Source organism: Brachyhypopomus gauderio, chromosome 15 (assembly GCF_052324685.1).
Source record: "Brachyhypopomus gauderio isolate BG-103 chromosome 15, BGAUD_0.2, whole genome shotgun sequence".
In the NCBI taxonomy this organism is placed as follows: Eukaryota; Metazoa; Chordata; class Actinopteri; order Gymnotiformes; family Hypopomidae; genus Brachyhypopomus; species Brachyhypopomus gauderio.
The window spans coordinates 15906634-15932484 of record NC_135225.1 but is presented as its reverse complement, the minus strand read 5'-3'; the positions used below and the strand labels follow the sequence as shown (position 1 = coordinate 15932484).

The following is a 25851-nucleotide window of genomic DNA, read 5'->3' as shown; positions in this document are numbered from 1 at the left end:
CAGAAGCCCTTATCCAGAGCGACTTACATTTTTATCTCATTTTTATACAAGTGAGCAATTGAGGGTTAAGGGCCTTGCTTAGGGGCACCTCAGTCATGGCCTCAGGTCTGGGAATCGAACCCACGACCCTCCAGTCATAAGACCAGTTCCCTAACCACCAGGCCATGACTGCCCTTGTTGAGTTGTGTTGAGTGGCTCAAAGGTACCGTATTTTCCGGACTATAAGGCACACTTAAAAGCCTAAAATTTTCCCAGAAATCGGACGTGCGCCTTATACGTGTACTGAGTTCTGAAATCTATAAAGGTATTGTTGTAATACGTAGGCCTACAGAACATACAGCACGTAAACCAATCAGAAAACTTTACGTAATACGTACCGCACATAAACCAATCAGAGAACATTACGTAATACATACAGTACCAGTACTTACGCTCACCTACAGGTATAATTGTCCTGGACCCCCGAAAATAGCACCAGTGAAGAGACACGCTTACGAGGCACACTTCAAGTTATGCGGCTGTAAATGGGAATAGAGCAGCTGCGATACAATTAGCATAAATGAATCTATGGTTTGGAAATGGAGGAAACAGGAAAACTTCATCATTCAGCAACTTCATTGCAACTTCAGCTAATCACTGAAACTTTCCCTCAAATTTGACCAATCACTGATGTCGTCTTGATGTGACGTCGACAATCTCCCGCCTTACTTCCGTGTATACATTCAAGAGGAGCAGACTGAAAGCAGCATGAGCGAGCGAGGCGACAGTTTCACACTTGCAGATGAAAATAACGGCAAAAGATCGGGAAAAGCAGTACCCCGGTAAACTACACGAAAGCGGAGGTAAACTGTGTTTTATTGTTTCACAACAATGGACGGAAAGTCCATTTTTACCACCGACCTGTTGCGCTTCAAGGGATCATTTCAAGAAAGTGAGAGGGATCATTGTGCATTCTGCCCCAAGACCTCTGTTTCAGGGGCAGGGCATATAAAAACTTGAGAGGGATCATTCCTGCCCAAACTATTTCATACCACATAGAGTAAGAGAAATAAAATCATTGCTTGAAATGTTAAAACACAGGATAAGAAGCATAATACCCATAGGTATAGATCCAAATAAATAAATAAATAAATAAATAAATAAATAAATAAATGGACAATAAATACATTGGTAAATAAATAGGTAAATAGATAATTAAAATGGATTACTAAATAGAGGAAACCATACAACATTTACTCCCTATTGCAATGTAATCACAAAAAAACAAAAACACACCGCAACTTGCATCGCAATTTTTTTGAAAACACCCGCAACATCAAACATTTTAGCCCACAACAATCACAAAAAAGGCCCGCGAAATCCTGGTGGGACTGTACAGTCACTATTCGACTGAAGGCAACAACAATAGCGCAAGATATGAAGCTAGAAAATCTTCAAGGAGGGCCTTCTTGGTGCATAAGTTTTATGAAACGGCATCATCTCTCTATTCGCGCAAGGACTACTCTGGCACAGCGACTGCCAGCAGATTATGAAGAACAGCTGGTCATTTCCCGTACATACTGTATTAAAAGGATTATCGAGAAAAAGATCCAACCCAGTCACATCACCAACATGGATGAGGTCCCCCTCACTTGCGACATCCCCGTGAACCATACTGTGGAGAAGAAGGGGACCAGCATGGTATCGATACGCACCACGGGGCATGAGAAGTCCGCATTCACCATTGTTCTTGGCTCTCACGGTAATGGACAGAAACTACCGCCTATGGTGATTTTCAAGAGGAAGATGCTGCCGAAAGAAAAGTTTCCAGCCGGAGTCATAGTTAAGGCTAACCAAAAGGACTGGATGGACAAGAAGAAAATGGGAGAGTGCCTGAGAGAGGTGTATGTAAAGAGACCGGGTGGTTTTTTTCACACATCACCGTCCCTGCTGATTTGTGACTCCATGCGTGCTCATCTCACAGACAACGTGAAAAGCCAAGTGAAGAAAATTTATTCGGAGCTTGCCAATTAACTAAAGAACTCCAACCGCTGGACATTTGCGTAAACAGGGTGTTTAAAGTAAAGTTGTGAGCGGCATGGGAGCAATGGATGATAGATGGCGAACACACATTTACTAAAACTGGGAGGCAACGGTGGGCAAGTTATGCCACCGTCTGTGAATGGATTATGGATGCCTGGGCTAAGGTTTCTGCTGTAACTGTTGTCCGAGCTTTCGCGAAAGCCGCCATCATTGCTGAACAGCCGCCTGGCGACGAGACTGACTTAGACATTGATGAGAGAGAACCCGGAGTGCTTGATAGTGAAATTGCGCAGCTTTTTAATTCAGACACGGAAGATGAGGACTTTGATGGATTTGTGGTAGAAGAGTGATTAAAAATAATGTGTGTTTTAAACGAATGAATGTTTGATTTATATATGTCAAGTAGTAGAATAAACTAATACGGTGCCATACAGAATAAGTACCATACAGAAATAGAGTCCGTAATTGAGACTGTGCCTTATAGTACGGTGCGCCTTATACGTGGGTCAAATACAGAAATAGACCCCGTAATTCAGACTGCGCCTTATAATACGGTGCGTCTTAGGGAGTTTTTCCTTTCCACTGTCGCCTCTGGCTTGCTCAGTAGGACCACACTGTGTTCTCCTTTATTATTTCTACCTAAAGCACTTATACATTCCTATATTGCTGGAGCTACACTACATGTTGAATTGTTGAAATGGCGTTTACATTCACCAGACTGGCCAGGATGACACGGGCAAATTTACAAATTATATAATCTGATGCTACACAGTAGATTACTACACAAGTAGAAAGGTCTAATTGTCCTCACAAGTTAGGAAAAGTATTACTGTCAAAACAGGTGTGAATCATTGTTTGCCCTGACTAATTTGAAAAATTCTAAATTTTAACAGTGCCAAAGGATAAAATATTGGTACAAAATTAACCAGATACTCAGGCTCAGACTTTTTTCTGTAAAAAGAAACATTCAGTTTGGATTCCTTCAGCAACCTACAGAAGATGTTCAAGTATGTTTCTGGGCAGAAACATATGGATGAGACCATCACTTATGTCAGTAATAACTACAGGATATTTCTGTGTTCTCCTTTATTAAGGACAATTGTCCAGTTGTCCTCTTCCTTACCTTCTTTGACAATGAGCAATACTTATTAGGCCACCTATTTTGAGAAGCTATTCAAGAATGATAACACTGCAAATACATTTTAAATGTGACTCTTCTTCAGAACCAAAAAGCTAGAAAATTAGACTACTCCAAAGCCAGAAACATGAGCGTCTTGTCTTGGGTGCTGGCAAGAATTAATTACTAATTATGGAGACTTAATCTTTTTTTTTTTTGCATTAGAAAAAAACAGTAGTGTTCTAGAAACAAAATAAAAACTGTGACTGCTGATGTTTCTTCTTTTTTTATGAGGATTTCTGGCATGTTTTCCCTGAAGACCCATTGTTTGCTCCACCTATCCTCTTGACAGTTGTTATCTTTAGACATTCCTTCAGTGCAGTCAAAATTTCAGCAAAAACAGCATCTCTGTTCTCCTTTGTAATCTGTGGAAGTTCAAAGGCAAAACACAGGGCATATGTTCATTAGCACTGACCTCACACCGGCCTTTTCTTTGTACCAAAGCAACAACTAGCACTAGTCAGCAAGAGAAAATATGAGGGGAAGTGTTTAGGGCAGGACATGACTCACTTTGCCCATCGTGAGACTTTATGAGGCATGAGTGTGCACCATAAGAGAAGCAAAAAGTATCCCTATTAAGCAATATACAATATCAGTATATCAACGCTCTAGTGCCAAGAACTATACTGAAGTTCACTGTCACTGTGTTGGCCAATACCATGCCACTGTTAGCTGTTTATCTGCAGTGGAGACAGCACAGGCATTTACATGTCTTCCAGTACATGTCTTTCAGTTTCTGTATGTGTGTCATGTTTGCAGGGCCGGCGCCACGGGGGTTGGGGGGGGGGGGGGGGGGGGGGGGGGGGGTTCAGGCGAGGTGTCCCTCCCCCTCAATGTAAATAATAAGACCCATTTATTTTACAACAATCGCTACATGGCGCCCCCTCGCTTGCTCAACAATCGTTACACGCCACCCCCCGCTCAACAACTTACGTTCGCCACTGACGCCCCCCCACTGTATATGTTCTGGTGCCGACCCTGCATGTTTGTCTAGCCATGCAGACACATAAGAATAAGTTTTTAACTTGCTGGTGAACAGCATAAGTGTAACTGCAAACTAAGTGTATTCCTCCATTAGTATACATCAGGGGTGGCCAACCCATCAGAGACAAAGAGCCACTTTTTTTTTTACTGTGTTACCGCAAAGAGCCACAACATACATGCATGGGCATGCTTGAACATCACCAGGGTTGCCAAGATCACTTGGAGTGGGGGGTGGCGATTATAAATTGTTGACGGGGGGGGCAAGTGTAAAAATTATTAGCGGGACACAAATTAAGTATTAAGTAAAAAACAAACACAAACTTCGATACAAACATAAGGTGAGATATGCTTCAGGACTTTGTCACGTTTGGAGCACACTACGGGCTACTACTATGTTGTTTTCTAAGTAAAAAGTGGATAAACTCTGTTATCAGCACTCTTTACAACGCCACTGACCTGCGCTCACCTTTAGGAAGAAGAGAACAGACAGCGGCAGTAGTTTTGAACCCTCAGTCGTGTGCGGTGCCTTGCTGCACCTCGTATGTGGTTTATTCCAAACGTGTGACAGAACACCGCGTCACACCAACGAGACTCAAAGCAGTGTCACATGCCGCTAGTCTCCCGTTTTCTACTACCCTGGTGTTAAAAGTATTAGCGGCTCGTTAGGCTTGTAAACAAACCGCACACCACGAAGGTGTAGCAGTGTAGCAGGCACAGATCGTTAGTGCAGGTGAGAGCCGACCGGCTGGGAAACCAGGCAAAGAGCCGCATGCGGCTCATAAGCCGCAGGTTGGCCACTCCTGGTATACATCAATGAAAATTTTTTTTATCTAGAAAAAATGAAATTCATTATTATTCAGACCACTGTAGGTGAAACTACCCTGGCACTTTTTCACCAAAGTTGTGCATCATCAAATATAGACCTCAAAGCAAATTGAAACACTATATTCCAGTTTATTTCTTTCTTTCTTTTGAGCACGTCTTTGATGCCAGTTATGAGGAAACCAAAGAACACATTTCTTTTTGTAGTGACTGCAAACACAAGTACTTTTAAAGCTTCAGTGAAATTTCTTTTCTTGCCTCCTGAATTAGGATGTTGACCTTTCCTTCTTTTCCTTCCATCTTTGGTTACCAGGCTACTGAATGTTTTCTTTTTATTAGATCAGTATCACAACAACCACACAAAGTGTTGCTAATTGCTAATAAACCAATTGAATATGGGGATGAATTAGGCTGTGTCATGGACACGTGTAAGTATTGTGCATATCCTTATTTCCAATTAGCAACTGCACTCACTACATCACTGCTTATTTTGACATACACTATATTGCCAAAAGTATTCGCTCACCTTCCTTGACTCATATATGATCTTAAGCAGTAGCGAACCGTGACCTTTAAACCTGGGCCCGCTACCCCCTCCCCTCCCCCCCGAAATTTTTTTTTTCCTTTCTTAATAAACTAAATAAAGAAAAACTGAGACGACAGTACAGCTTTAAAAACGCAATAAACAATAATATCTGTACTAGATAACATCTTAAGCAAAATAAGTTTCCAAACAAAATAAGGTTCACAGCTCCGTGGTTCTCGGAAGCGGAATATGTAAACAACGCGCACGAGGACGTCAAAGGGATGAATCGAAACTAGCTAGCGATGGTGCTAACGACAGCTAGCGTCGCCACAGCGGACGGAAATTATCATACAGTTAAGCCCGCCCACTAAGAGAGAAGATATGATTGGTCAATTTTGCTGTCATTTGAAACTGGTATTGCGCTGAATTATAACTGCCAGGCCCTCTGTAAACGAACAGCGGGCATCACAGTCCTGATAGGGGGAGACACAGGCTCACAGGCTTCCACTCAACCCCTCACCTTCCAACACAGATTGAATAGACACGGGTGAATATTTTATTTGCTTATATTTTTGTAATTGTTTAGATGTCGAATGTCAAACTGTAAGTAGATAAAATAAAATTGGATAATTATATATATAATGCTTTAAGAATATTTTAGGCCCTCTGAGAGGGCGTAGAGGGCCCTGACGGTTCCCCACTGATCTTAAGTGACATCCCATTCCTAATCCATAGGGTTCAGTATGATATTGGTCCACCCTTTGCAGCTAGAACAGCTTCAACTCTTCTGGGAAGGCCACAAGGTTTAGGTGTGTGTTTGTGGGGATTTTTGACAATTTTCCAGAAGCGCTTTTGTGAGGTCATATACTAATGTTGGACTAGAAGGTCTGGCTCTCAGTCTCCGCTCTAATTCATACCAATGGTGTTCTGTTGGGTTGAGGTCAGGACTCTGTGCAGGCCAGTGAAGTTCATCCACACCAAAATCTGCCATCCATGTCTTTATGGACCTTGCTTTGCTGGCTTTATGGACCAGTCATGTTGAAAGAGGAAGGGGCCAGCTCCAAACTGTTCCCACAAAGTTGGGAGCATGGAATTGTCCAAAATGTTCCTTTCACTGAAAGTAAGGGGCCAAGCCCAGCTCCTGAAAAACAATCCCACACGATAATCCCCCCTCCACCAAATTTTATACTTGGCACAATGTAGTCAGACAAGTACCGTTCTCCTGGCAACCGCCAAACCAGATTGCCTGCTGGAGAAGTGTGAATCGTCACTCCAGAGAACGCACCTCCACTGTTCTAGAGTCCAGTGGCGGCGTGCTTTGCACCACTACATGCGACACTTTGCATTACACTTGGTGATGTATGGCTTGGATGCAGCTGCTCGACCATGGAAACACATTCCATGAAGCTCCCTGCACATTGTTCTTGAGCTAATCTGAAGGCCACATTAAGTCTGTAGTGATTGACTCTGCAGAAAGTTGGCGACCTCTTCATACTATGCATTTCAGCATCCGCTGACCCCTCTCAGTTTATGTGGTTTACGTCAGTTTACATGGCCTACCACTTCATGGCTGAGTTGCTGTCGTCCCCAAACACTTTCATTTTCTTATAATACAGCTGACAGTTCACTGTGGAATATTTAGCAGTGAGGAAATTTCACTACTGGATTTGTTGCACATGTGGCATCCTATCACAGTTCCACGCTGGAATTCACTCAGAGCGACCCATTCTTTCACAAATGTTTGTAAAAGAAAGAACACTTGATTGGAACATCTGATTCTGATCATTTGGATGGATGTGCAAATACTTTTGGCAATATAGTGTATTTCAGTTCCATGAATCAGATATGGAGCAGTTCTCAATGCTAGAATCTGCACTCAATTGTACACATATTTGATAACACATAAGTGTCATTATCCGTTTCTAAAAAACTTGAATGAAACATTCCGAAAGTGAAACTGCACCCAATTACAATAACAATACTAAATGCAAAAGAACACTAATTAATTAGAATAGTTTATGCATGTGAAAAACCAGAACATACTTACTATAAATACCTTGACATCCTTCCTTGCCCTTATCTCCTCCACTAGGCCCAGGGGTTTTCCTTTAGGGATGGGGATGGTTCCCAGAATGGAGCAGGCTGAATGTTCTAGAGTCAGCCTCACAGCCTGGATAAATGCCTGGCTGAAGAGCTCCATCTTTCCAATCTCATCAATGACAAACACTCGGCTTCCTTCATGCATCTGTAAGGAGAAAAGCAGGACAAGCATCAACACCACAAAACATTTAAGATGTCCTCTGTGAAAGCCAAAGGAGACAGCCTCAGAGTCAACACCCAAACAAGGATGGTATGTGAATCTCAACTACACTATGGCAAATAAGATTCGACACAAAAGATTCAGTAGGTCAAAATTGGAATATTTCATTTCAGCTGTATAGCCTACGTGAAAAGTAAAATACATACATAACGTGGCATCAAAGTGTTTTTAAAATGAACTTTAAAGCTGGACAGGTTTGCGCTTGAACCCTGTACTTCAGGAAATGTAAAGAAACATAACTAAGCTCATAATACCCAGTATTGAATTTTGTTAAACACATTTGTGTGTTTACTTACATTCTGGAAGAGCGGAAGAGCAAGATTTTCAAATGAGTGAAGATCAACAACATACTGGCCAACCTTATATTCACGTTTCCCACCTGCAGCTTCATTTCTAGCATCAGAGACACAATACTGGTTGAGAGAGTTACAGAGAGAGGATTGGAAGATCATTTATTGTGAAAATGTCAGCATGACATACCCCACTCTGGACAGGGGCCCTCTTTCTCCAGTCACTGTGACGACATCGAAACCCACTCTCCTCCCCCTCTCTCTAACCTCTTCTGTATAAAAGCCATTGATGCTCACGCCACCAGAGACCATTGCTTCACACACTTTCTGGACTAGTGTGGTCTTTCCAACCCCTGAGTAAGGTCAATAATGTAATTCAAAACTGATATAATGCTATATGCAGGAATAAAGACATTCAATATATGTTAAATATAGCAATTACGATCTGTTACGTTGCAAGACTAAATTTACTTTCGGGAGAGCAGAACCTTTTGGAAATTACACATTCTGCGATTGGAGATTTCACGGGCTAATTTAACACAGGAGACGGAACACGAATGTTCACATTAATCTGTATTGATATGAGTCTATATTACGCCGTGTCGTTGCTCTATTGGCTAACGCCGGGGAAACGGATTAAATAACCCACGTTATCAACCTATTCAACACACAACTGGGATAGTAGCTACATCTAAAACAGGCAATCATTAATTGTTTATTCTCAAAACGAGTTTAAAACGGTAGCAATGACAAATTATCTGGACAGATTAGAAAGCTACCCGGAGCACCAGTCAAAAAGACATGTTTTATCATTGTAATTGTAAAAAGTTTTGCTGAGTCCACAGAATACACACACACTCATAGGATGTCTAATCAGAGACACTATGTCTTCCGGGTTATAAGACGGTAGAGGCGCCTGCGAGCGAGTCCAGTGTGAATTAAGCTAATCATCTAAAAAAGAAAAATACGTTTCTTCACCAGCACTTTCTACAGCAAATCCGTTTCCACCGTAGACTGGTATGGAGCAATAGGAGTAAAATTTCTGCTACTTCAACTTCACATCACCAACCAATCAGCACTCAGTAGAAATGCCCCAAACACGTTCGCTTTCATATTTTAGTGTAGTACACTTCTGCTTTTCAAAATAAAAGGAAGATTCCAGCCACGTGTTGAGAAATTTGTCATTTATTATTTTTAGCTGTTTAGCTCCAGTCACCCTCATTCATTTTGACGCTCTCGCGAGCGTCTGACAAACCGGAAGAAATTACAGGCATTTTATTTATTTATTTAAAAATCTCATCAACATAATACAGTAAGATTGTATATTAATATATCAAAATAGACAACAACGAGACATTCAAATAACAAAAAGAGGAATACCATGGTATATGAAAATGAAAAGCTTTATCATAGCACTGGATTTACGTTTCTTGTTTTGCTGCAGTGTCTATACTGTAGACAGATCCATGATCCATGTGACAGAAAGGTCATATGTGAGGGTGTAATTAGCTATAATTATAATAAAGTTTATTATAAAGTTTTCATCCATGTTAAATAAAGGCACAGCAACAAGAAATAAAACATATAGTGTATTTTAAGATAAACTTATTTTCAAGTCTATAAGGAGATCAGCCCAGAAAGAATAAGAACATACACACAGAAAGTAAGGATTCAATGGATTCTGTAGCCCATTCACAAAAAAACATGTGCATCCCTCCCATGGAAAAGTACTATTAACAGGGGACATCTGGGCCCTTTCATTTAGTTATTAAAACCAAATTTATATGGGAGAGTTCAAATTGCATGGCTGTTTTCCCTTTGAGTTGACCACTGAAGTGTTACTAATAGAGTGGATTTATGAGGTAATACCTGGCTTATAAAATGCTACATTCACAATGGGTAATAAATCATGCCATCTAGTTGCAAATAAAATGTACGATTTAGATTCATATACTCAACTAATAACAAACTGATATAGGCCTACATTAAATTTAAACCATTGTTATAAAAATGGTTTAAAAAAATCAGCTTTTTGCATATTTCAATCAATATAAAAAGAATCCACAATAAAGCGATCAGTTTCATACACCTCATAATGTATTTTCACTATACTGCATGCTGAAATTGTTTGCCTCTGACCAATACATATGCAGACACAACAATCAGTCAAAGTGTGTAGCCTGGAAGCTTGTTGATCAACAAATCCGACATAGGTTGACATTTATTCTGAATGCCCAAAGAAGCCAGTTCATCTTTCTCCTCATCGGGATCTGGAGAGGAGACAGACTGTAGCACAAAATCATTAGAAGATAGAAAATTGCCTATTGACTGCTCTCTTACTGGTATACTCTCTTCATAATCGTCACCCTGCACACATTTAGACTTCTTAAAACTGCTAGACAAATTCAGACTCCTTGGGAAACTCTGAGATTCCATCTGCCGATGTGTGGACGTGGTAGAGATGGATGCCGAAAAGCTCTTATTGTCCGACGATGTACTGAGAACAGAACTTTTAACATGAGCCTTGATTACATGGGTACCTTTGAGTGACTTTTTGGAGAGTGTGATGTTTTGACAAAAACAGGATGAGATGTATTTCTATGGAAGTAACTGCCAGAGCTTGAGCTATCACTTGAAACGTGTCCCCTTTGGGATCTGCCAAGCTCAGGACTGCTAAGTGGGTCAGGTGATGCCTCTGTGGGATCCAGACTGGTAAAATCTTCCTGGTATTCATCTGACTCCACACTATCATGATTAGAGGCTTCTCTATCACTTTCTCTAGAGTGCATCATGTCACAGTAGGTTTGATTTATATAAATGGAACTGGTGTGATTATCGCTGGCTGAAAGTCCATCAGTATGATCAGGGTTTGATTGTACTGGGCTGAGTGTACTGGGAATGTGTACTTGCACCTCTTTGTCTGCTTTATAATACAAACCTTTTGCTTTCAATGAGTTTGAGGATATAGCTTGCTTGGTAAGATTTTTATACATAGTTGTAGTTTTCTTTACTTTTGATACAACATTCAGTGGTGCAGGGTCAATTTGAAAATTGTTAAACAGTTTTTCAACAGGTTCATTTTGGTCTCTCTTCTGTCTGGTTGAATTATATTTTTTAGTTCTTGAAGTGTTTTTTTGTGATAGTAGTTGTTCCGTTTTAAACTGTTCTTTGCATTCATTCTGCTTTGTCATAGCCAGCTTCACCTGCTTAAGTCGAAGATGAAAAGTGTGAGTTAAGCCATAGCTAAGCTTCTTCTTGTGGTATGGTCTTTCTTGTTGACCTGTAAAGGGCACATGAGATTTACTCTGTCTAGGACAAAGTAAATCAATGGCTGTTTTCTGGACTTCAGTTTTGACTTTTCCCCCCAAAGCAGATGTAGGAAAGGTTTGTTCAGCTGATGTACACATGCTTACCAGATTGGGATGCACTGAAAATGGATTCAGTTGATGATGTATCTGGTCACTAAGCTGTGAAAGCTCACCAATAAGAGCATTAATGAGAGGCAACCGCAGAATGGCTTCCTCAAGGTGAGAAGGCATGGTGTGATTATGCTGTACCCCTACATCAGAGACTAGCCTATCTTCATCCTCTTTTGGTCCATTAATATGATGAGCATGTTCCACTTCAACCGACTTCTCATCTTCTGGGTCCTTTGCCGTTGTGAGATTTTCCATTTGAGCATGTTGTTCATTTTTCTCACTGGAACTGTAAAATAGAGGTGGAGGGCAAAATGTGCTGCACAGCAGTTCATCACCACAACTACCACCATCATCACCACATTCTACTTCAGTAACTACTGAAATATCTTGAGTTTTGATGTGTTTAGTGTGGGTAGTCACTGATGCAACATTTGCTTCTTTTGTTTCAGACAAGAGTACATCTGTTGGTTGCTCATCAAAGCAGGCTGGTTGTGACTGAGCAGAACTGGTAATGTTTTCAGGGACGGATGGATGAATTTCATGTGCTCCTTTGTCCTCTGTAGATGTAACATTTGGCTTTAGAGAAGCACCCATTTCCTCGATCCTGCTCTCAGATATCCGAGGACGTAAACTGGCCCCTAAGCTCACTATTTTATAAGCCAGTGAAATTGCTCCTACCCTTTCACCCATAAGATTCAAAAGTGGTGTAATTACTTTCTCTCCGTAAGATGCTGGTGTCCAAATTCCACGTTTTTCTACGTCTACCTTGATACGGTATGTCAGTTTTGCTAGAGGGATCAACGCACTTCCAATTAATTTCGGAATGTTACCCCTTACATCCAATAGCATAGTACAGAGAGGGGTATTCGATAAATGAGCGTGAAGTGAATTCAGACTTATTTTAAACAAACACGACTTGCCTTTTTTGAAGGAATATGCAAAGCCGTTTTCCTCAGAATTTGAGAAAGTTTCAGACAGTAAGTGTACTTTTTCAGAACCTGGTTTTGACATAGGATCGTTATATTCTGAGCGATAAATCAAAAGCGTGGGAAAATCCAAGAGACGTATTGCAATCGCAGGTTCCACAAGAATTTTTCGAGTATCAACGCGGACACACTCCACAAAGAGCTCGAATGAAAATAGAGTTTGATGTGTGTCTGCCATACTCCTTGCTATAGTCGATATACAACAAAACCGTCTTATTAACAAAAAGATAACAGCAAGATAGAACAAAATTTAAAATGTACCCCAATCCGCAAATTTATGAAGCGCCGCTCTCCTAGCAACGTCAGCACGGTCGCATTATCTTACGTAATGCGCAGCCGAGGGTGGACGGGAATTGTAGTTCGCAAATGTATCACCAATAGCAACAGACCGTGCTACAGACACATAGGCTATAGGATGGTGTTTAGGCCTTTGTTTTCAGTGCAATTTAGACGAAAGGGTTTGTCCTGAAGTCAGGTCTCCTGCAATAGTTTTGTCGTAACAGGCAAGTTAATGAGCAATGTTCAATTGGCTCCCCAGCCACGGTACAAATCAGACACGGCATTTATCAGACATGTTCATCATGCAACTTCAACTTCACGTTACATTACTTTATTAAGTTTGTCTCTGTGATTATTAATTTACCGGAATATTAGTTTAGACTCAATAGGCTATGACATAATTACAATGTCTGAGTTTGGCAGCGTTTCAACAAACCATCGCGTGAACTGAAGAAGGTGGAGCTATTAGACCAAGTGATTAGACCGGCTTCGTTGTCGGAAGTAGCAGTAGTCGGATGGATTGTAGCTCCAGCGGGGAAAGGGGCGAATAAAATTATAGCGTGCTGTGTTTTTTTTTTGTAACAGTACCACGCTTAAAGGAATTACAACTATATTCGGTTGCTTAATTTGCATCGTTAAATTCGTAAAGAACCGGGATTTCCTTTTCCAGTGCAGAAGGTAAGGTTACATCTTTGTTCACTTTAGGAGTTCACTTTAGGCTACAGGCAGCATCCTGTGATAAGCAAATGTTGAAGTTAGGCTACCTTTTGTTCTGCCGTTAATATTTTTTGTTATTTTTTAGCGTGAAAGAACAACTCTTACACTGAGATTATGCAAAATTGTTGTCAAATGTGATGTAAAGCTGTTCGTTTCGTCCTCAAATAATAATAATAATAATAATAATAATAATAAATCTGATAAAACACTGACCAGTTTATAGCACACTTACCCCCCCCCCCCCCCCATACGTTGAGTGCTTTAGCTAATTCTCTTTCATGTAATACATCAAAGCCTGCCATTATATTTGCGCTTATGCCCGTTTTATTCCCATTTGTTCTTCAACCCTCACTCATGAACACGCGAGCGCCTCATTTTTTTATTCCAAGCGTCTTGTAAAACATACGGCGCCACGGTACTTTCAATTGTTCTTTCTCTTCATAAAATCAATATACGACGTAGAAAATAAACAACTTCCCTTTTAATGGATATTTCTCTCTGTATATTGTTCTAGGACTCCGCTGAAAGAAATTAGTGATTTTAAAAGACAATGCTATGACAGTCAAAACACTCTCGTACAGGTCAGGTAAACATAGGTAATAAAACGCGATCAATCTCAGTTTCTATGCAAAAATGCTGTTTTAATGGAGATGCTATGCGTACCACCACAAGAGGGCTCTTGTCACGCATGTTTAATGTTTTTCGGATATCTTGTGTGGTTGGAGGTTGGCTATATGGCTGTCAGAGCGTGCAGATTTGGTCAACTGGTAAATAACCTGAAAAGATTGGATCTCTCTCCCCGAGGCTGTTTAAGTGGCCTATTTGCTGTATGGAGTCTACAAGTCCTAGTGTTCTTTGCAGAATAGCACAGAACCCTTACCAGTTTTGCCCATGTATAAATTTTTCTCACACAATTAACAGTTAGTTAAATTGAAGAGCTATACAAAAGGGTCTTTGTAGGCTGCATGAGAAATGTAGGTGTTGTGGTTGAGAGGAAACTCATGAGTGTGTTGAATCCGAGCCCAAAGGAGAGTTTACTGTAAATACTTTACAAGCAATTAGAAGGAAACCCATTACCATGTGAAAGCATTGTGTATTGTTTTAAAATCACTTGGAATATAAATAACCTCATTTGTTTTCTTGCTTTTTTGATATGAGAATATTGTTCTAATGTGTGCTTATATTGTAATCACAGTTTTTTCTTGTTAGAAATAAATTTTTACTTAGGTTTTCATACTTTATTATAGTTAGATAACAAAATGAACATACACTGGTTTTATAAAACGGGTATCATAGGATTGGTGTAGAAAGCTTTTCTTTCCTTCTGATGATGAAAGGAGCTTGACAGGGGGGTGGGGGACCATTTTGCTTCCACTTTGTCACCGACCTATCATTGTTGTTTCAATCAGTGTACAGACATATCAAAATACTTGAATGTGTCTGATAAACTGTTTTGTGCCATGCCTCTCAAAAGCCTGCCAGGATTAGCTGATTACTTTTTTAATTTGTAATCATTTTAATGACTTAGAATGGTTTCTTGTTCCTTGTGCATTGTTCAGTTATGCTAATTATGAAACATTCTCATCACGAATGTATATTATAATTTTTCATGTTGTAGTATATTCTTGTTTAGTTTTTTTTGTTTGCTTTTTTAATGGTCAGAGGGTTTATTGACTTAAATGTCCAATGAAATGGCACCATATCGCTTGTTGCTTAGATCATTTGGTTTATGTGTTGTGCTCAAACGTCCTCATTGCAGCTCCAGTTATCTCAGGGGAGAGTAAGTGGTGTCCTATTGCCTGCAGGATTGTATCTGTTTCCATTTCTTGCTTTGTGACATGGTTCATGCAGAATGATGTTTAGATTACATAAGAAATTTGTACAGTGTGTTACACAATTAAATAAAACTTTTTTGGGCTGAGTGTGGTGGGTGGGGGGCATTTTTATAAATACTGCATGCTGATACTTGCAGCTAATTATCTGACTTAAAACAAATCAGTTTTACAGCACATTTGAAAAAAAATATCAAGTCACACAGTTGATGGACAATTTCATGATGGTATTTTGTCATTTGTTTTATTAACAGTATTGACAGTTAAGTTATGTTGAATGTCTGTTTTTACCAGCATTTAAAAGGTGTTTGAGCTTTGGGTGTATCAGCATCTTTTAACCAGGAGAAGAATCTCAGAATACTCACAGATCTAGAGGAAGATGTGGTTTTGAAATTCATTGATCTGGACAAAATCATGTCAAGATGAGTGCTTATCTCTGGCTGTTGTTACTAGGACATTTTATAGCCTATTTAGTGCATATGACACCTGAACCGTAACTGGATTTGAATGGTGATCTCTTAACTATACTGGCCAGAATGTGCTAGATTGTTGTAAATGTTTGGAGGACATTTGTATCTGAGATAAAAGAGAAGAGAACCATAAAACCCAGACACATTGTGAATTCCAGGTTGTGATATTTTCTGATCATGTTCCTGTGGGACTGAAGAGGTTTGCCTCCAGGACAGCCCAAGTATATCTGAATCAGAGTTCCTATTGTTTTTCTGAATGTTCGGCTCAAGGTGCTTACGTAATGAAGGATTGGGGCTTGGTTAGAATTACGTTCTGTGAAAAGGTTTAAGGTAAATGTTATGGTCACACTTAATGGTTAGTTGAACAGCTGTCTTGCCAATTGAATTGACAGATATCAGACAAACAATCCATAATGTGCTGCAAAATCATTTAGTATGTCTTCAAATGGCTTTGTTTGGAAAGGTACTATTTGTAAGTGTACAGTAAAAACACAATCCCTTACCATACATAGTTCTCCAGAAGAAATGGAGGGAATATGGAAGGTGAACATCAAGGTTGGCACAGTTGTGATGGCATCACTTGGGCTGTAACCCTTAAGATTGAGAAATTGCTCCAACTGATCCCAGGAATTACAACATTATCTCTCTTGCTGCAAAAGAGCACAATCAGAGCCACAGCAAAAATACTGTATGGCACCGTCCAACTCCAAGGCCTCTGGTAGAAGACCGGAGTGTGAAAAATATATCACTACTCACTAGAAGGGTTGTCAGGTGAGAAGGGTGAGACAGGAATGAACTTACAAATGAATAGTAGCAGAGTAGAGTATTGAGTTTAAGGCTTGCTTTATATCAGTGTCACTACTTCATAATAGTGGGATCAGATTAGATATACAGATACTGAAATGTACACCAAACTAGACATTTGGTCAGTAAGTTGCTAAGTGAATTTATGCATCAGGAAAGTGGATGCAAACATTTGTTAATTGTTTATTATTGTCTTTTCTTGAACAATGGAATTTGCTTCATGTTTTGCTGTGGTATTTTTAGATTTCTGTTTTTTTTTCTGAAGTATATCACATTGATTATACCAGGCCAGTTCAGCAGACACGTGTGCAGTCTGGCCTGGTAATGTCTCTGGACATTGATGTTATTCACACATTCTTCGAGTATGATACCAGTGGGACAGGCTTAGTTTTCTAACTCAGCATACTTGTAGCATACTGAAGAAGCCCTGGAGATCAGTGCACACATTGAAATCTCTGTGGAAGCCAGTGACCCTGAACTAGGAGACGCAAAATGGCAGATGGTCCCATGTTGCTTTGGAGTAGACAGATTTCTCCTCTGGTATGGTGAATCTGGGCTATATGGTGACACAAGAACACCCTCTGTTAGTGATAGAACATGGGGGTATTGGTGACCTACTTATCATGTAATTCTTGAACTAGATATAGGGCTTGAGAAAATATGAGCTACAACCAACACCAAAGTTAGTGTGAAAAGAAAGTTAATTTCTCCAGTTTGTTTTGCACATCTGCACAATGTTTTTGTATGCTAGGAAAGGGGTTCTGATCCAGAGAAGGACACTGGATGTGTATTTAAATGTGAAATGTTATTAGAATGGATCATATATAATAAAATGGCATTCTTTATAAATGGGGCTTAAAATAAAATGTGTGATCCTCATTGGCATGGAGTTAGTTTCACGCTGGTTTTTTCTGATTGTCAAAGTCTCAAGTAACATTAAGCCATTTGATAAATATTTAATAATGAATTACAGACAGTTTAATTTGGATTCACCACCGATTCCCTAGTGCATTTAAGGGCACACAGATACTGTTATTCCTGAGCTCATATAAGATATGAAGGGATCTGGTGGCAGATAATAACCACATCTTTGCAGAATTATTAATCATGCAGTGCCATCTACTAACATTTTCTGTTAGCAGAACCTGCTGTAGGCTTCAATGTAATCACAGCTAGATGCCAAATGCAGAACACTGAAGAGAAGCAAATATATTCTGAAATACTGAGCAGTGACCAAAAACATTGATGGGCAGTTTTTTTTCTCCACAGAGCTAAAACTTGGGTAGGGTTCCATGTGAAGAGTTTGTGTTATAATTCTTAATGGAGAGAAATGATCATTTCAAAGCTTATTTAATTTGAATAAATAAGGTCTTGTTTACATATGACGGTAATAATGTTGCTGGAGCTGTTTGTTGTGGCACTGAGACTGTATATTTTACAGAATAGCAACAGCAAATACACATGCATTTCAATATTTTTGTCTCCCACGTTTATTGTAGTATCACAAATGCTCTTAGTCTTTTCTGCAGCTCACCTTTCAAATCTCTCAAATTATTTCTGCATAATAAGTATTTTTTTATTTCATCGTTCTATTAAACATTGAAAAACAGATATACCAAGTTGCCTACTGCAATGCCTGATAGTACACAGGATTCACCAGAGTGTATAGTAATTGTTGAATATGGAGCATGTTTTAAGTTCAGATGGAGTGGAACAGAGGGTTGTTGCACAATGAATGACAGCAATATTGGGTTTTAGGGGATCTGATCAGCCATGCAGGACTAATAGAAACCCAAATTAGTTTGATTCCATTCATATACTGCCTTCCAATTTTAGAGCCCCCTCATATACATTTGCTTAATTTCTTTTTTTTTTTTTTTACTTTTGCTTGCATCATTGTTCAATTAAGATATTTTCCCAAGACGTTACTGCATGTCCCTGGAGTAGAAACCCCCCAAACCCAGAAAGCAGGTCTGTGTTGTAGGACTCAACATGAGGCCACTTATACACACCATTGACTTAACACTAGACATAGATAAGTCAATTTTATGGGGTTAGTCTTTTTATCCCCAAGCTATCATCACCTTCTTCTATATAAGACATTCTGAGATTAAAAATATCAAATGAATATTGGGACAACCCAAGAAATGCTTTATTCAGCAACTGTAGAAAGCATCTACATGTCATTCATTTAGCAGATTCTGTTGTAAAACACTTATGCTATAACTAATGCTACCCTTCTGCTCCCATTGTAGCTGTTTGTTGGAAAAGATGGTATAGAATGCAAAGCAGTTTCATAGTTGGCTAGCTGTACCAGCTCTCTCTAACTTCTGGGCTCTTTTCACAACACAGACTATTTCCAGTCAGTTCACTTAATTGTTGAAGAATGTCTGCTTGGGGTGGGCTATTATTTTTATAAGGATTTTTCCCAACATTGGGCCCTTTCTCATGTGTTAAATATTATGGCATTCAAGTGCCATTATGATTTGTACATTGACATTGTACTTAAATGTAATTTGTTAAGTCTGTGGACAAAAATGGCATTTTCCCTGTTTTTCTACACCAGTAAACTGAAATGCACGAAACTATAACATTGTATGATGGGAAATGTGTTTTAAAAACATCTCTCTAAAGAAAAGGCTTTTATAGCTGGATTAGGCGAGGGTAGGGGGAAATGTCATGGTAGGTAATATTGCATTGTCGGGCATATTTTTTTTTTACACATTACCTCAGTGATGTTACACATTACCTCATAATCAGTGACTTTCAGTAACATAATGAATTATGTGATATGACATTAAATTATGTAAATGCATTTTAAATGAACACTAATTGGTCATTATAAGCAATTTTTGTTGTCATCTGCAGTTTAACAGCATATGAAGCCTTAATCGATTATATCAATTATCACATGTCAAGTGTCAAACAGGATAATCACAATATAAATTAGTATATTATTACATATTGAAACTTCACATAAATAAAAAAAAAAGATCTCTTCTATAAACACACACACATTTTATATATATATATATATATATATATATATATATATATATATATATATATATATATATATATATATATGTATATATATATATATATATATATATATGTATATGTGGTAGGGTAGACTACGCTCTAGTTACTAAAGTAGAAAAGGTATTTTCATAGGGATCAACTGTATTTGTACATGTGACTCCCACTGTCTCCAAGACCCACTGCAGATAATGGCAATCACTGAGAAATGAACCACTCTTTATTTCCCCTCTGTACCAAGAGTCACCGCTGCCACATCTGAGACATGCCCAAACTTGTTGCACCCTTTATTAGTCAAATTATGCTGTAGCCTACAGAATATCTTGTAGACTTGTACAGCAGTGAACAATAAGTGTATACTTACGTATGTCATTATGAAGATTTTCTATCACGTGTGCTGGTGTGTACTGGCTTTTTAGCTCATGGTACCTTTAAAAACATATATTGTAGTGTTTGGGGCTATGAGCTGATCTCCAAATATGGTTTTATGCTAAAATGGAAAGAGGTCAATCTGGAGTTAGGTTAAATTTATGCAGCTGCATCCTTTTTTAGACAGAATGCTTTTTATTATGTCTTTAGGGAAACCTTTTGTTACTGTAAAATTAAGTACCATGGAGGAAAGGACATTCTGAAGCTTTAGAGACTGGAACATTCAAAACATCCCTGAGACTTCCAGCAAACAGCTCTGCACACAGAAGATAAGGAAGTGAGGACTAAGGAAGTCTGAGCTTATTTGGGTCACTGTGGTTCAGCTCTAGTAGTGCAGCGATTAAGGACATGCCTCCTTCCTATGTTCATTTTTCATCTACATCCGATCCCCCTTTGAGTGATTGGAGCGAAAAGACTTTTCTGAGTGCAATTGTAGCCCTTTTATAGTACCCCATAAACATGTTCCTCTGTGTATCAAACTAGAGACCTGAAAATGGCCTTTGTCTTGTCACCTGGTTCCACTCCTACCCACAAAGGAGAGCTATGTGAACTTTTGTATATTTTGATGTGTCCATCACATCTTCATTACATGTTCCTCAAACAGTGGATAATGTATATTGCTCAGAATGGGTGTTTTTGTTTATTGCAAATATCATTAGTCTGACTTTTACTGACACTTAAATTTGAATGCATGCAAGCATATAATTTCACAAACCTCAGATTAAAATTGAGAGCTGTAGAGGGGAGCATTGTATTCAACCCCTGCCACCCACATTTTTGAGATTTAATTTGGTGAAAATGTGTTTGAATGTCCTCCATGGGTTAAGTCACAGGGTGGAAAAGGAAATCATTGGAGTTGGTTTCTCACGCTTGAATGAGAACTCTCTTTTTCCATCGAGTCAAATGGTGCATTGTGAACTTGACCAAAGAAATGCAAATATAAGGAACAGATGTACAACCCACTTTTTTTTGTTTCTGTCTTTTGGAAGGTTCTGGAAGGCTGCAGTGCTTACAGGGAAAAAGCCATGTTAGATTGGCACATGACACTTGCCTTTTCTGTAGGCTTTTTTCGAAGCAGTCGCAGATACTAAGGATAAATGGATTGTTTTGTGACTTGAGCCTAAAGAGGAAGAGTTAGACAATAAAGCACACTCTTAAAAAAGTCCAGTTTAGTCCATCTCCTCACACATGGCCACTTTCAATCTTCTTTTTTGTGTCACCATCAGAGCTTAAACCTGCTCCCAAAAAGTTTACACAAGTAGGATGAGAGAATGGAAATTCCTCTGACCATATTTGCAGCATCTGTTTTTATGGGAAATTTGATGCATCAAGTCTATTCTTTTAATAAGGAATTTGCTATGCACTAGAGTAGAATTTGAGCAGGGCATTCACACCTCATCACATCACTGACACATACCTCCATAGAACATACGAGTGGGTGACTATATAAAATGTATGTTAAAACGCTACTCATAAATGCTTACTGTTGAAAATGTCAAGAATTTATGTGGAGTGAGTGATAATAAAGATGTGCAAAGTTCTAGTTACAGATAACAAATACTGTGCAGCCTGTGTATTCAGTTTAGCTGACTTCAGCATATGGGGGAGGGGGGATAATATGACAGTTTGCTGAGTGTTGTTAAATGAGATTTTTTTGCATTGCCTTGTCTGTACTGGCATCATTGATCCTTTCTTCTTTATTTAATCATATAGAATACATAGTTTAATCAAGAATTAAAAAGATGTGAAATCTCACCATTGTTGTTCCTGTTGTGTTCCTAATACTGTAACCCACCTAGTATTTTTTTCAAATTAGCCTTTGTTGTCCTTTCTTTCATTCTTCTTTTTCTCGCTTACCCCTCATTCTTTCTCTTGTTGTTCCTTAGTCTTCTGTCCCTTAGGGACATGTTGACTTTGGCATGCAGTTGGATAACCGTTACAGTAGCTGTTTCAGTTTTGCATTTGCATATTAGTTGGATACATCTGTTGGCCATCCACTCGGAACCAGCACAATGTGTACCCAATTCCTTTATAACATATGCTACTGTTAAGAATTTTGAAAGTTAATAAAGTCCAACTGAAGGGGGAAAAGTGTATTGTGGAAAACTGCAAACCCAACAGTTTATTGTTCATCAAAGTACCATTGTCCAAATTTCCATTTTCATTATCAAAAAATATCCTTATCACTGTTCACCTCAACATTGTATCTATCCAGAGCCGACCAAGGTCACAAATCATACACATCCCCAAAATGACGCCAAATGCCTTCTCCATTTACAGGCAGCAGCAGCCAGGTTTGAATGTCTGCCTTCAGTTTTGCCTTCTTACTGCATCTACATTTTCTATTCCTGCCTCATCTTGCTCCATACAAATATCTAGACACAGTGCCCCAGAACTGGGAACAGTGCCGAATATTCCATAAAATGATCAATGAATGTCCTCACCAAAGGAAATAATTTATTTTTCATGTGCTAATTTTAGCTCCATTGGTGAAAACCCTCATTATCTTCTTAGCGAATGAAACTCATCATCTGTGGAACAGAGACGGTTATGCATTAGTCAAATCAGATACCTTCAAATGATCCAGAATGCCTTTTTAAAGACTTGTGCTTTTCAGGCTGGCTGTATTGATGAGGCACGTGTTTGTTTCATTTCCCTCCAACATCTTCATTGCAAATAATGTAAGGTTGTAATAAGAGTCAATTACAAGCATAAACACAAAATTCAAAATGGCAGACTTCCAATAAGCTTCAGGTTTTATTAATTCTCGCTCCAGACATCACACTATGGCTACATAATGTTAATCAGTTTGGGGGTATCGGAGGTGCTAATAGCATGGTGCTTCTGAACAAAGACAGTAAAATCAGCACTGATACCTCCTTTGTGTGATTCAGCTGTTGTCTCGTCAGTCTACTGCTTCGTGCTGGCTGTACTTAGATTATGAATAACTGGAGGTTATGGAGGTCTTTGATCATGTAATGCACTAGCTGTGTCCTTCAGCCTCTGAGCCTTAAAAAATCTTGCCATTTTCTGCTTGGCTGAGATTGCACACATAACATGCCGTCATTTGAGGATGGTCATATTGGTCTGTGGTTGCCTAGCAATGGTGAGTTCAGTCGCTCTATCTCTCTCTCTCTCTCTCTCTCTCTCTCTCTCCTGTATGGAGCACGTGAGGAATGACTAGATCCACTTACTGCCTTGCTGATAGCTGACGTCAGACATTAAGGGGGAGAAGGGGGTGGGTGTTGCCAATGCCCTGCCATTCACCAGCTGCTGTAGGATGTAGTGCCTTGGCCAAGTGAGGCAAGGCAATAGAGAAAAGAACTCAAAAGAACATGCAACATTAACATTTTAAAACATTGAATTTTGGGGATGTAACTATTTACACTAAATATACTAAGTAGCAAAAAAACAGGTGTAAACAATACAGAAATCTGAACTGTTTAATTTAACCTTATGTAGAAAACATGGTGCCCTAAGAAGAAGTGGTTGTATGTCTTAAATGTTGATGCACTGTTTTAAATGAATTGGTATTGGGTTTTTTATGTACTTAAGGTTTTTTTTGATACTGTTACTAGCAGATTGACAGCTAATTTCCCAGACCTAGACAAACAAGAATTTGCAATGATGATTCACCAATGTTACAGCAATTTAGTCCAAGCCTTAATCCATGTCTGGGAAACCAACCCTAAAATATGCTGTGTCTGAGTAATCTTGGCTGCTGCACAGTGATCACTGTTTGGTCATGTTTTCTTGTATTTATGCTCTTCCTGCTCAAAGATTTCACTGTTCAGAGACATAATCAACTGTTGGAAACCGACTTCCAATGCATCTATTCTCCAGTCATTTTCAGGCCCATAATGGCTGTTTCTTCTTAGAGTTTCTTCTTCTTATAATGTACAACCCCTGGCAAAAAGTATGAAATCACCAGTCTGGGATGAGCACTCATTCAGACATTTTATTCTGTAGAACAACCTCAGAAATCATTAAAAACATGATGCAATAATAATGTCATTCCAAAGTGCAACTTGTTGGCTTTCAGAAACACTAAAAGAAATATAAATATATAAAACATTGCACTGCAAAAAATCTATGCCAAAAAATAAGAAAAATATAAACAAAACAAGAAAAAAATGGTTGAATCAAGCAAAATTATCTGCCAGTATAGTGAGAAAATTTAGCTTGATAAGAATTCTTGAAACAAGAAAAAAAAATCTTGTACTAAAAATGATCTTGTACTCTCAAAAAACACTAAAAATTAGTTAATTTAAGCAAAACCTACTTAATCAAATATTATTTAAAAAATCCATAAATGCCAAAACTAGCATATTAATCTTGTTTTAAGCAAGATATTTATGACTTTTGAGATAAAACTGATCTTGAAATTACCTAGGAAAACTTGTTTTGAACTATATTTTAATAGTATTAGAAAGTTTTATGTATCATAATAAGCTTATAATGCTCAAAAGTAGCAATTTTTCCCTCAAAAGTAGCTTTGTGTTTTTCACTATTCATGGCATCCCCCTTATTTCAAGTTTATTAAACTCATTTTAAGTTCTAAAATAGTGACATTGTCTTAGATTTTAGACCACCACCAACTTGAAATAAGATTAGAAAGGGATTATTTAAGCATTTTAGGATAAAATATGTCCTGAAGTTAGCTGGAAATACTCATGCATTTTTTACTCACTAAGAAGTGCTTTTGTATCATAATAATACACAATTCACCTCAGTTAAAGTGCATTTAACTTACTGTAAGCTCTACAATACTGTAGTGATAATGTTCTAGATTTAAAACAACCACATACTTCAATAAATAAGTCTTGCATTAACAAATATGTTATTTAGCTCTGAAATACAGGAGTAAACATTTCTTAAAGTCCAGTGCATTTAGTCAGTTACACTGAGACTGGATGACTGGAGCACCTTGTTTTGGCTCACAGTGTGTATGACCATAATAACATACTAATAATGGTAATAACAAACATAGCACAACATGCCATATATGTGTAACACATGGATTACAGTCAGACATGATCATCTGAAACCTGTCCCCTCATTACACTTACAAAGTGCTTATTAACATTAACATGAATATCTGATCAATGTGTCCATACATAAACCAAATTCTTATTATTAAGGCCTTAACATTGGGCTACATTCTAAATACGAATGGAAACAGCTTTACTTGCCAACAAAAGCTTTCCAGTCAGCCATGCTCTTCTTGAAAGATGGTGTGAGGTCTCGCTCATGGATTGTGTCCAAGAGGACCTCCGTTTGTATGACAGAAAGCAGTGTAGCTACGCACCTGGGGTAAGTAATGTGTAGAGCAGGGGTGGCCAACCCGTCAGAGACCAAGAGCCACTTTTTTTACTGTGTTACGGCACATGGGCACGCTTGAACATCACCGGGGTTGCCAACTTTTCAAGATCACTTGGAGTGATTATATCGCGATCGATTGATCGCCAGTGGTTGGCGAATTAGTAACTCATTGAATCATAGATAAATCATAGATAAATAAACTAGATTTTTTTCAGCGTGAGAAATCGGATGTATGGCGTGTGAGCTAGGGCTGTCGCGGTGAAAGAATTTCCCCTGCGATTATTTATGGTGGCTCAACACCGCGATATGCGGTATGACGCGATATGCGTCATTTGTCGTCTGAAATCTTAATTTAAGAGCTATATAATTGTTTTATTGTTTTTATTGTAAAGGGTTCTTGTTGTTTTTAAATT

The 25851-nt window shown here is 38.8% G+C and overlaps 3 protein-coding genes across 10 annotated transcripts in view; 1 reads left to right on the top strand and 2 right to left on the bottom strand.

The window, feature by feature from the left end:
* Window positions 1-930: 930 nt before the first annotated feature.
* Window positions 931-9255, bottom strand: ntpcr (nucleoside-triphosphatase, cancer-related). 4 transcript variants are annotated; one of them, XM_076975094.1, is made up of 5 exons: window positions 8998-9133; window positions 8332-8494; window positions 8148-8244; window positions 7579-7776; window positions 931-3564 (listed from the first exon to the last, which is right to left on the bottom strand). In XM_076975094.1, the coding sequence occupies exons 2-5, from the start codon at window positions 8451-8453 to the stop codon at window positions 3427-3429; spliced, it is 555 nt and encodes a 184-aa protein (XP_076831209.1). In that variant the 5' UTR covers window positions 8454-8494; window positions 8998-9133; the 3' UTR covers window positions 931-3426. The 4 variants fall into 4 exon arrangements, with proteins under 4 accessions (XP_076831209.1, XP_076831208.1, XP_076831207.1 ...); XM_076975093.1 differs by lacking the exon at window positions 8998-9133 and adding an exon at window positions 8630-8991; XM_076975092.1 differs by having other exon boundaries at window positions 932-3564; window positions 9120-9255.
* A 117-nt stretch (window positions 9256-9372) lies between these two features.
* On the bottom strand, window positions 9373-12847 carry map10 (microtubule associated protein 10). Its single transcript, XM_076975095.1, is given in 2 exon segments — window positions 9373-10670; window positions 10673-12847. Coding segments are annotated over 2 exon segments (2415 nt in total). The 5' UTR covers window positions 12725-12847; the 3' UTR covers window positions 9373-10307.
* Window positions 12848-12942: 95 nt separating this feature from the next.
* LOC143476274 (signal-induced proliferation-associated 1-like protein 2) overlaps window positions 12943-25851 on the top strand; it is a 115295-nt gene continuing 102386 nt past the window's right edge. For 3 of the 5 annotated variants that reach the window (XM_076974379.1, XM_076974377.1, XM_076974376.1), the window contains exon 1: window positions 12944-13503. The gene's annotated coding sequence lies outside the window, so the exon portion shown is untranslated. Of the gene's footprint in view, window positions 13504-25851 lie in introns of all 5 variants that reach the window. The other 2 variants (XM_076974378.1, XM_076974380.1) reach the window with 1 other exon arrangement.

What these genes read in the sequence shown, in the direction of transcription:
- ntpcr (XM_076975091.1), bottom strand. Translation starts at nt 8,954, where the DNA reads ATGATAAAACATGTCTTTTTGACTGGTGCTCCGG. An exon ending in CTTTTTGACTGGTGCTCCGG is followed by an intron (nt 8,495 to 8,920) that starts GTAGCTTTCTAA and finishes GACCTTACTCAG; the next exon opens with GGGTTGGAAAGACCACACTA. An exon ending in GGGCCCCTGTCCAGAGTGGG is followed by an intron (nt 8,245 to 8,331) that starts GTATGTCATGCT and finishes CTCTGATGCTAG; the next exon opens with AAATGAAGCTGCAGGTGGGA.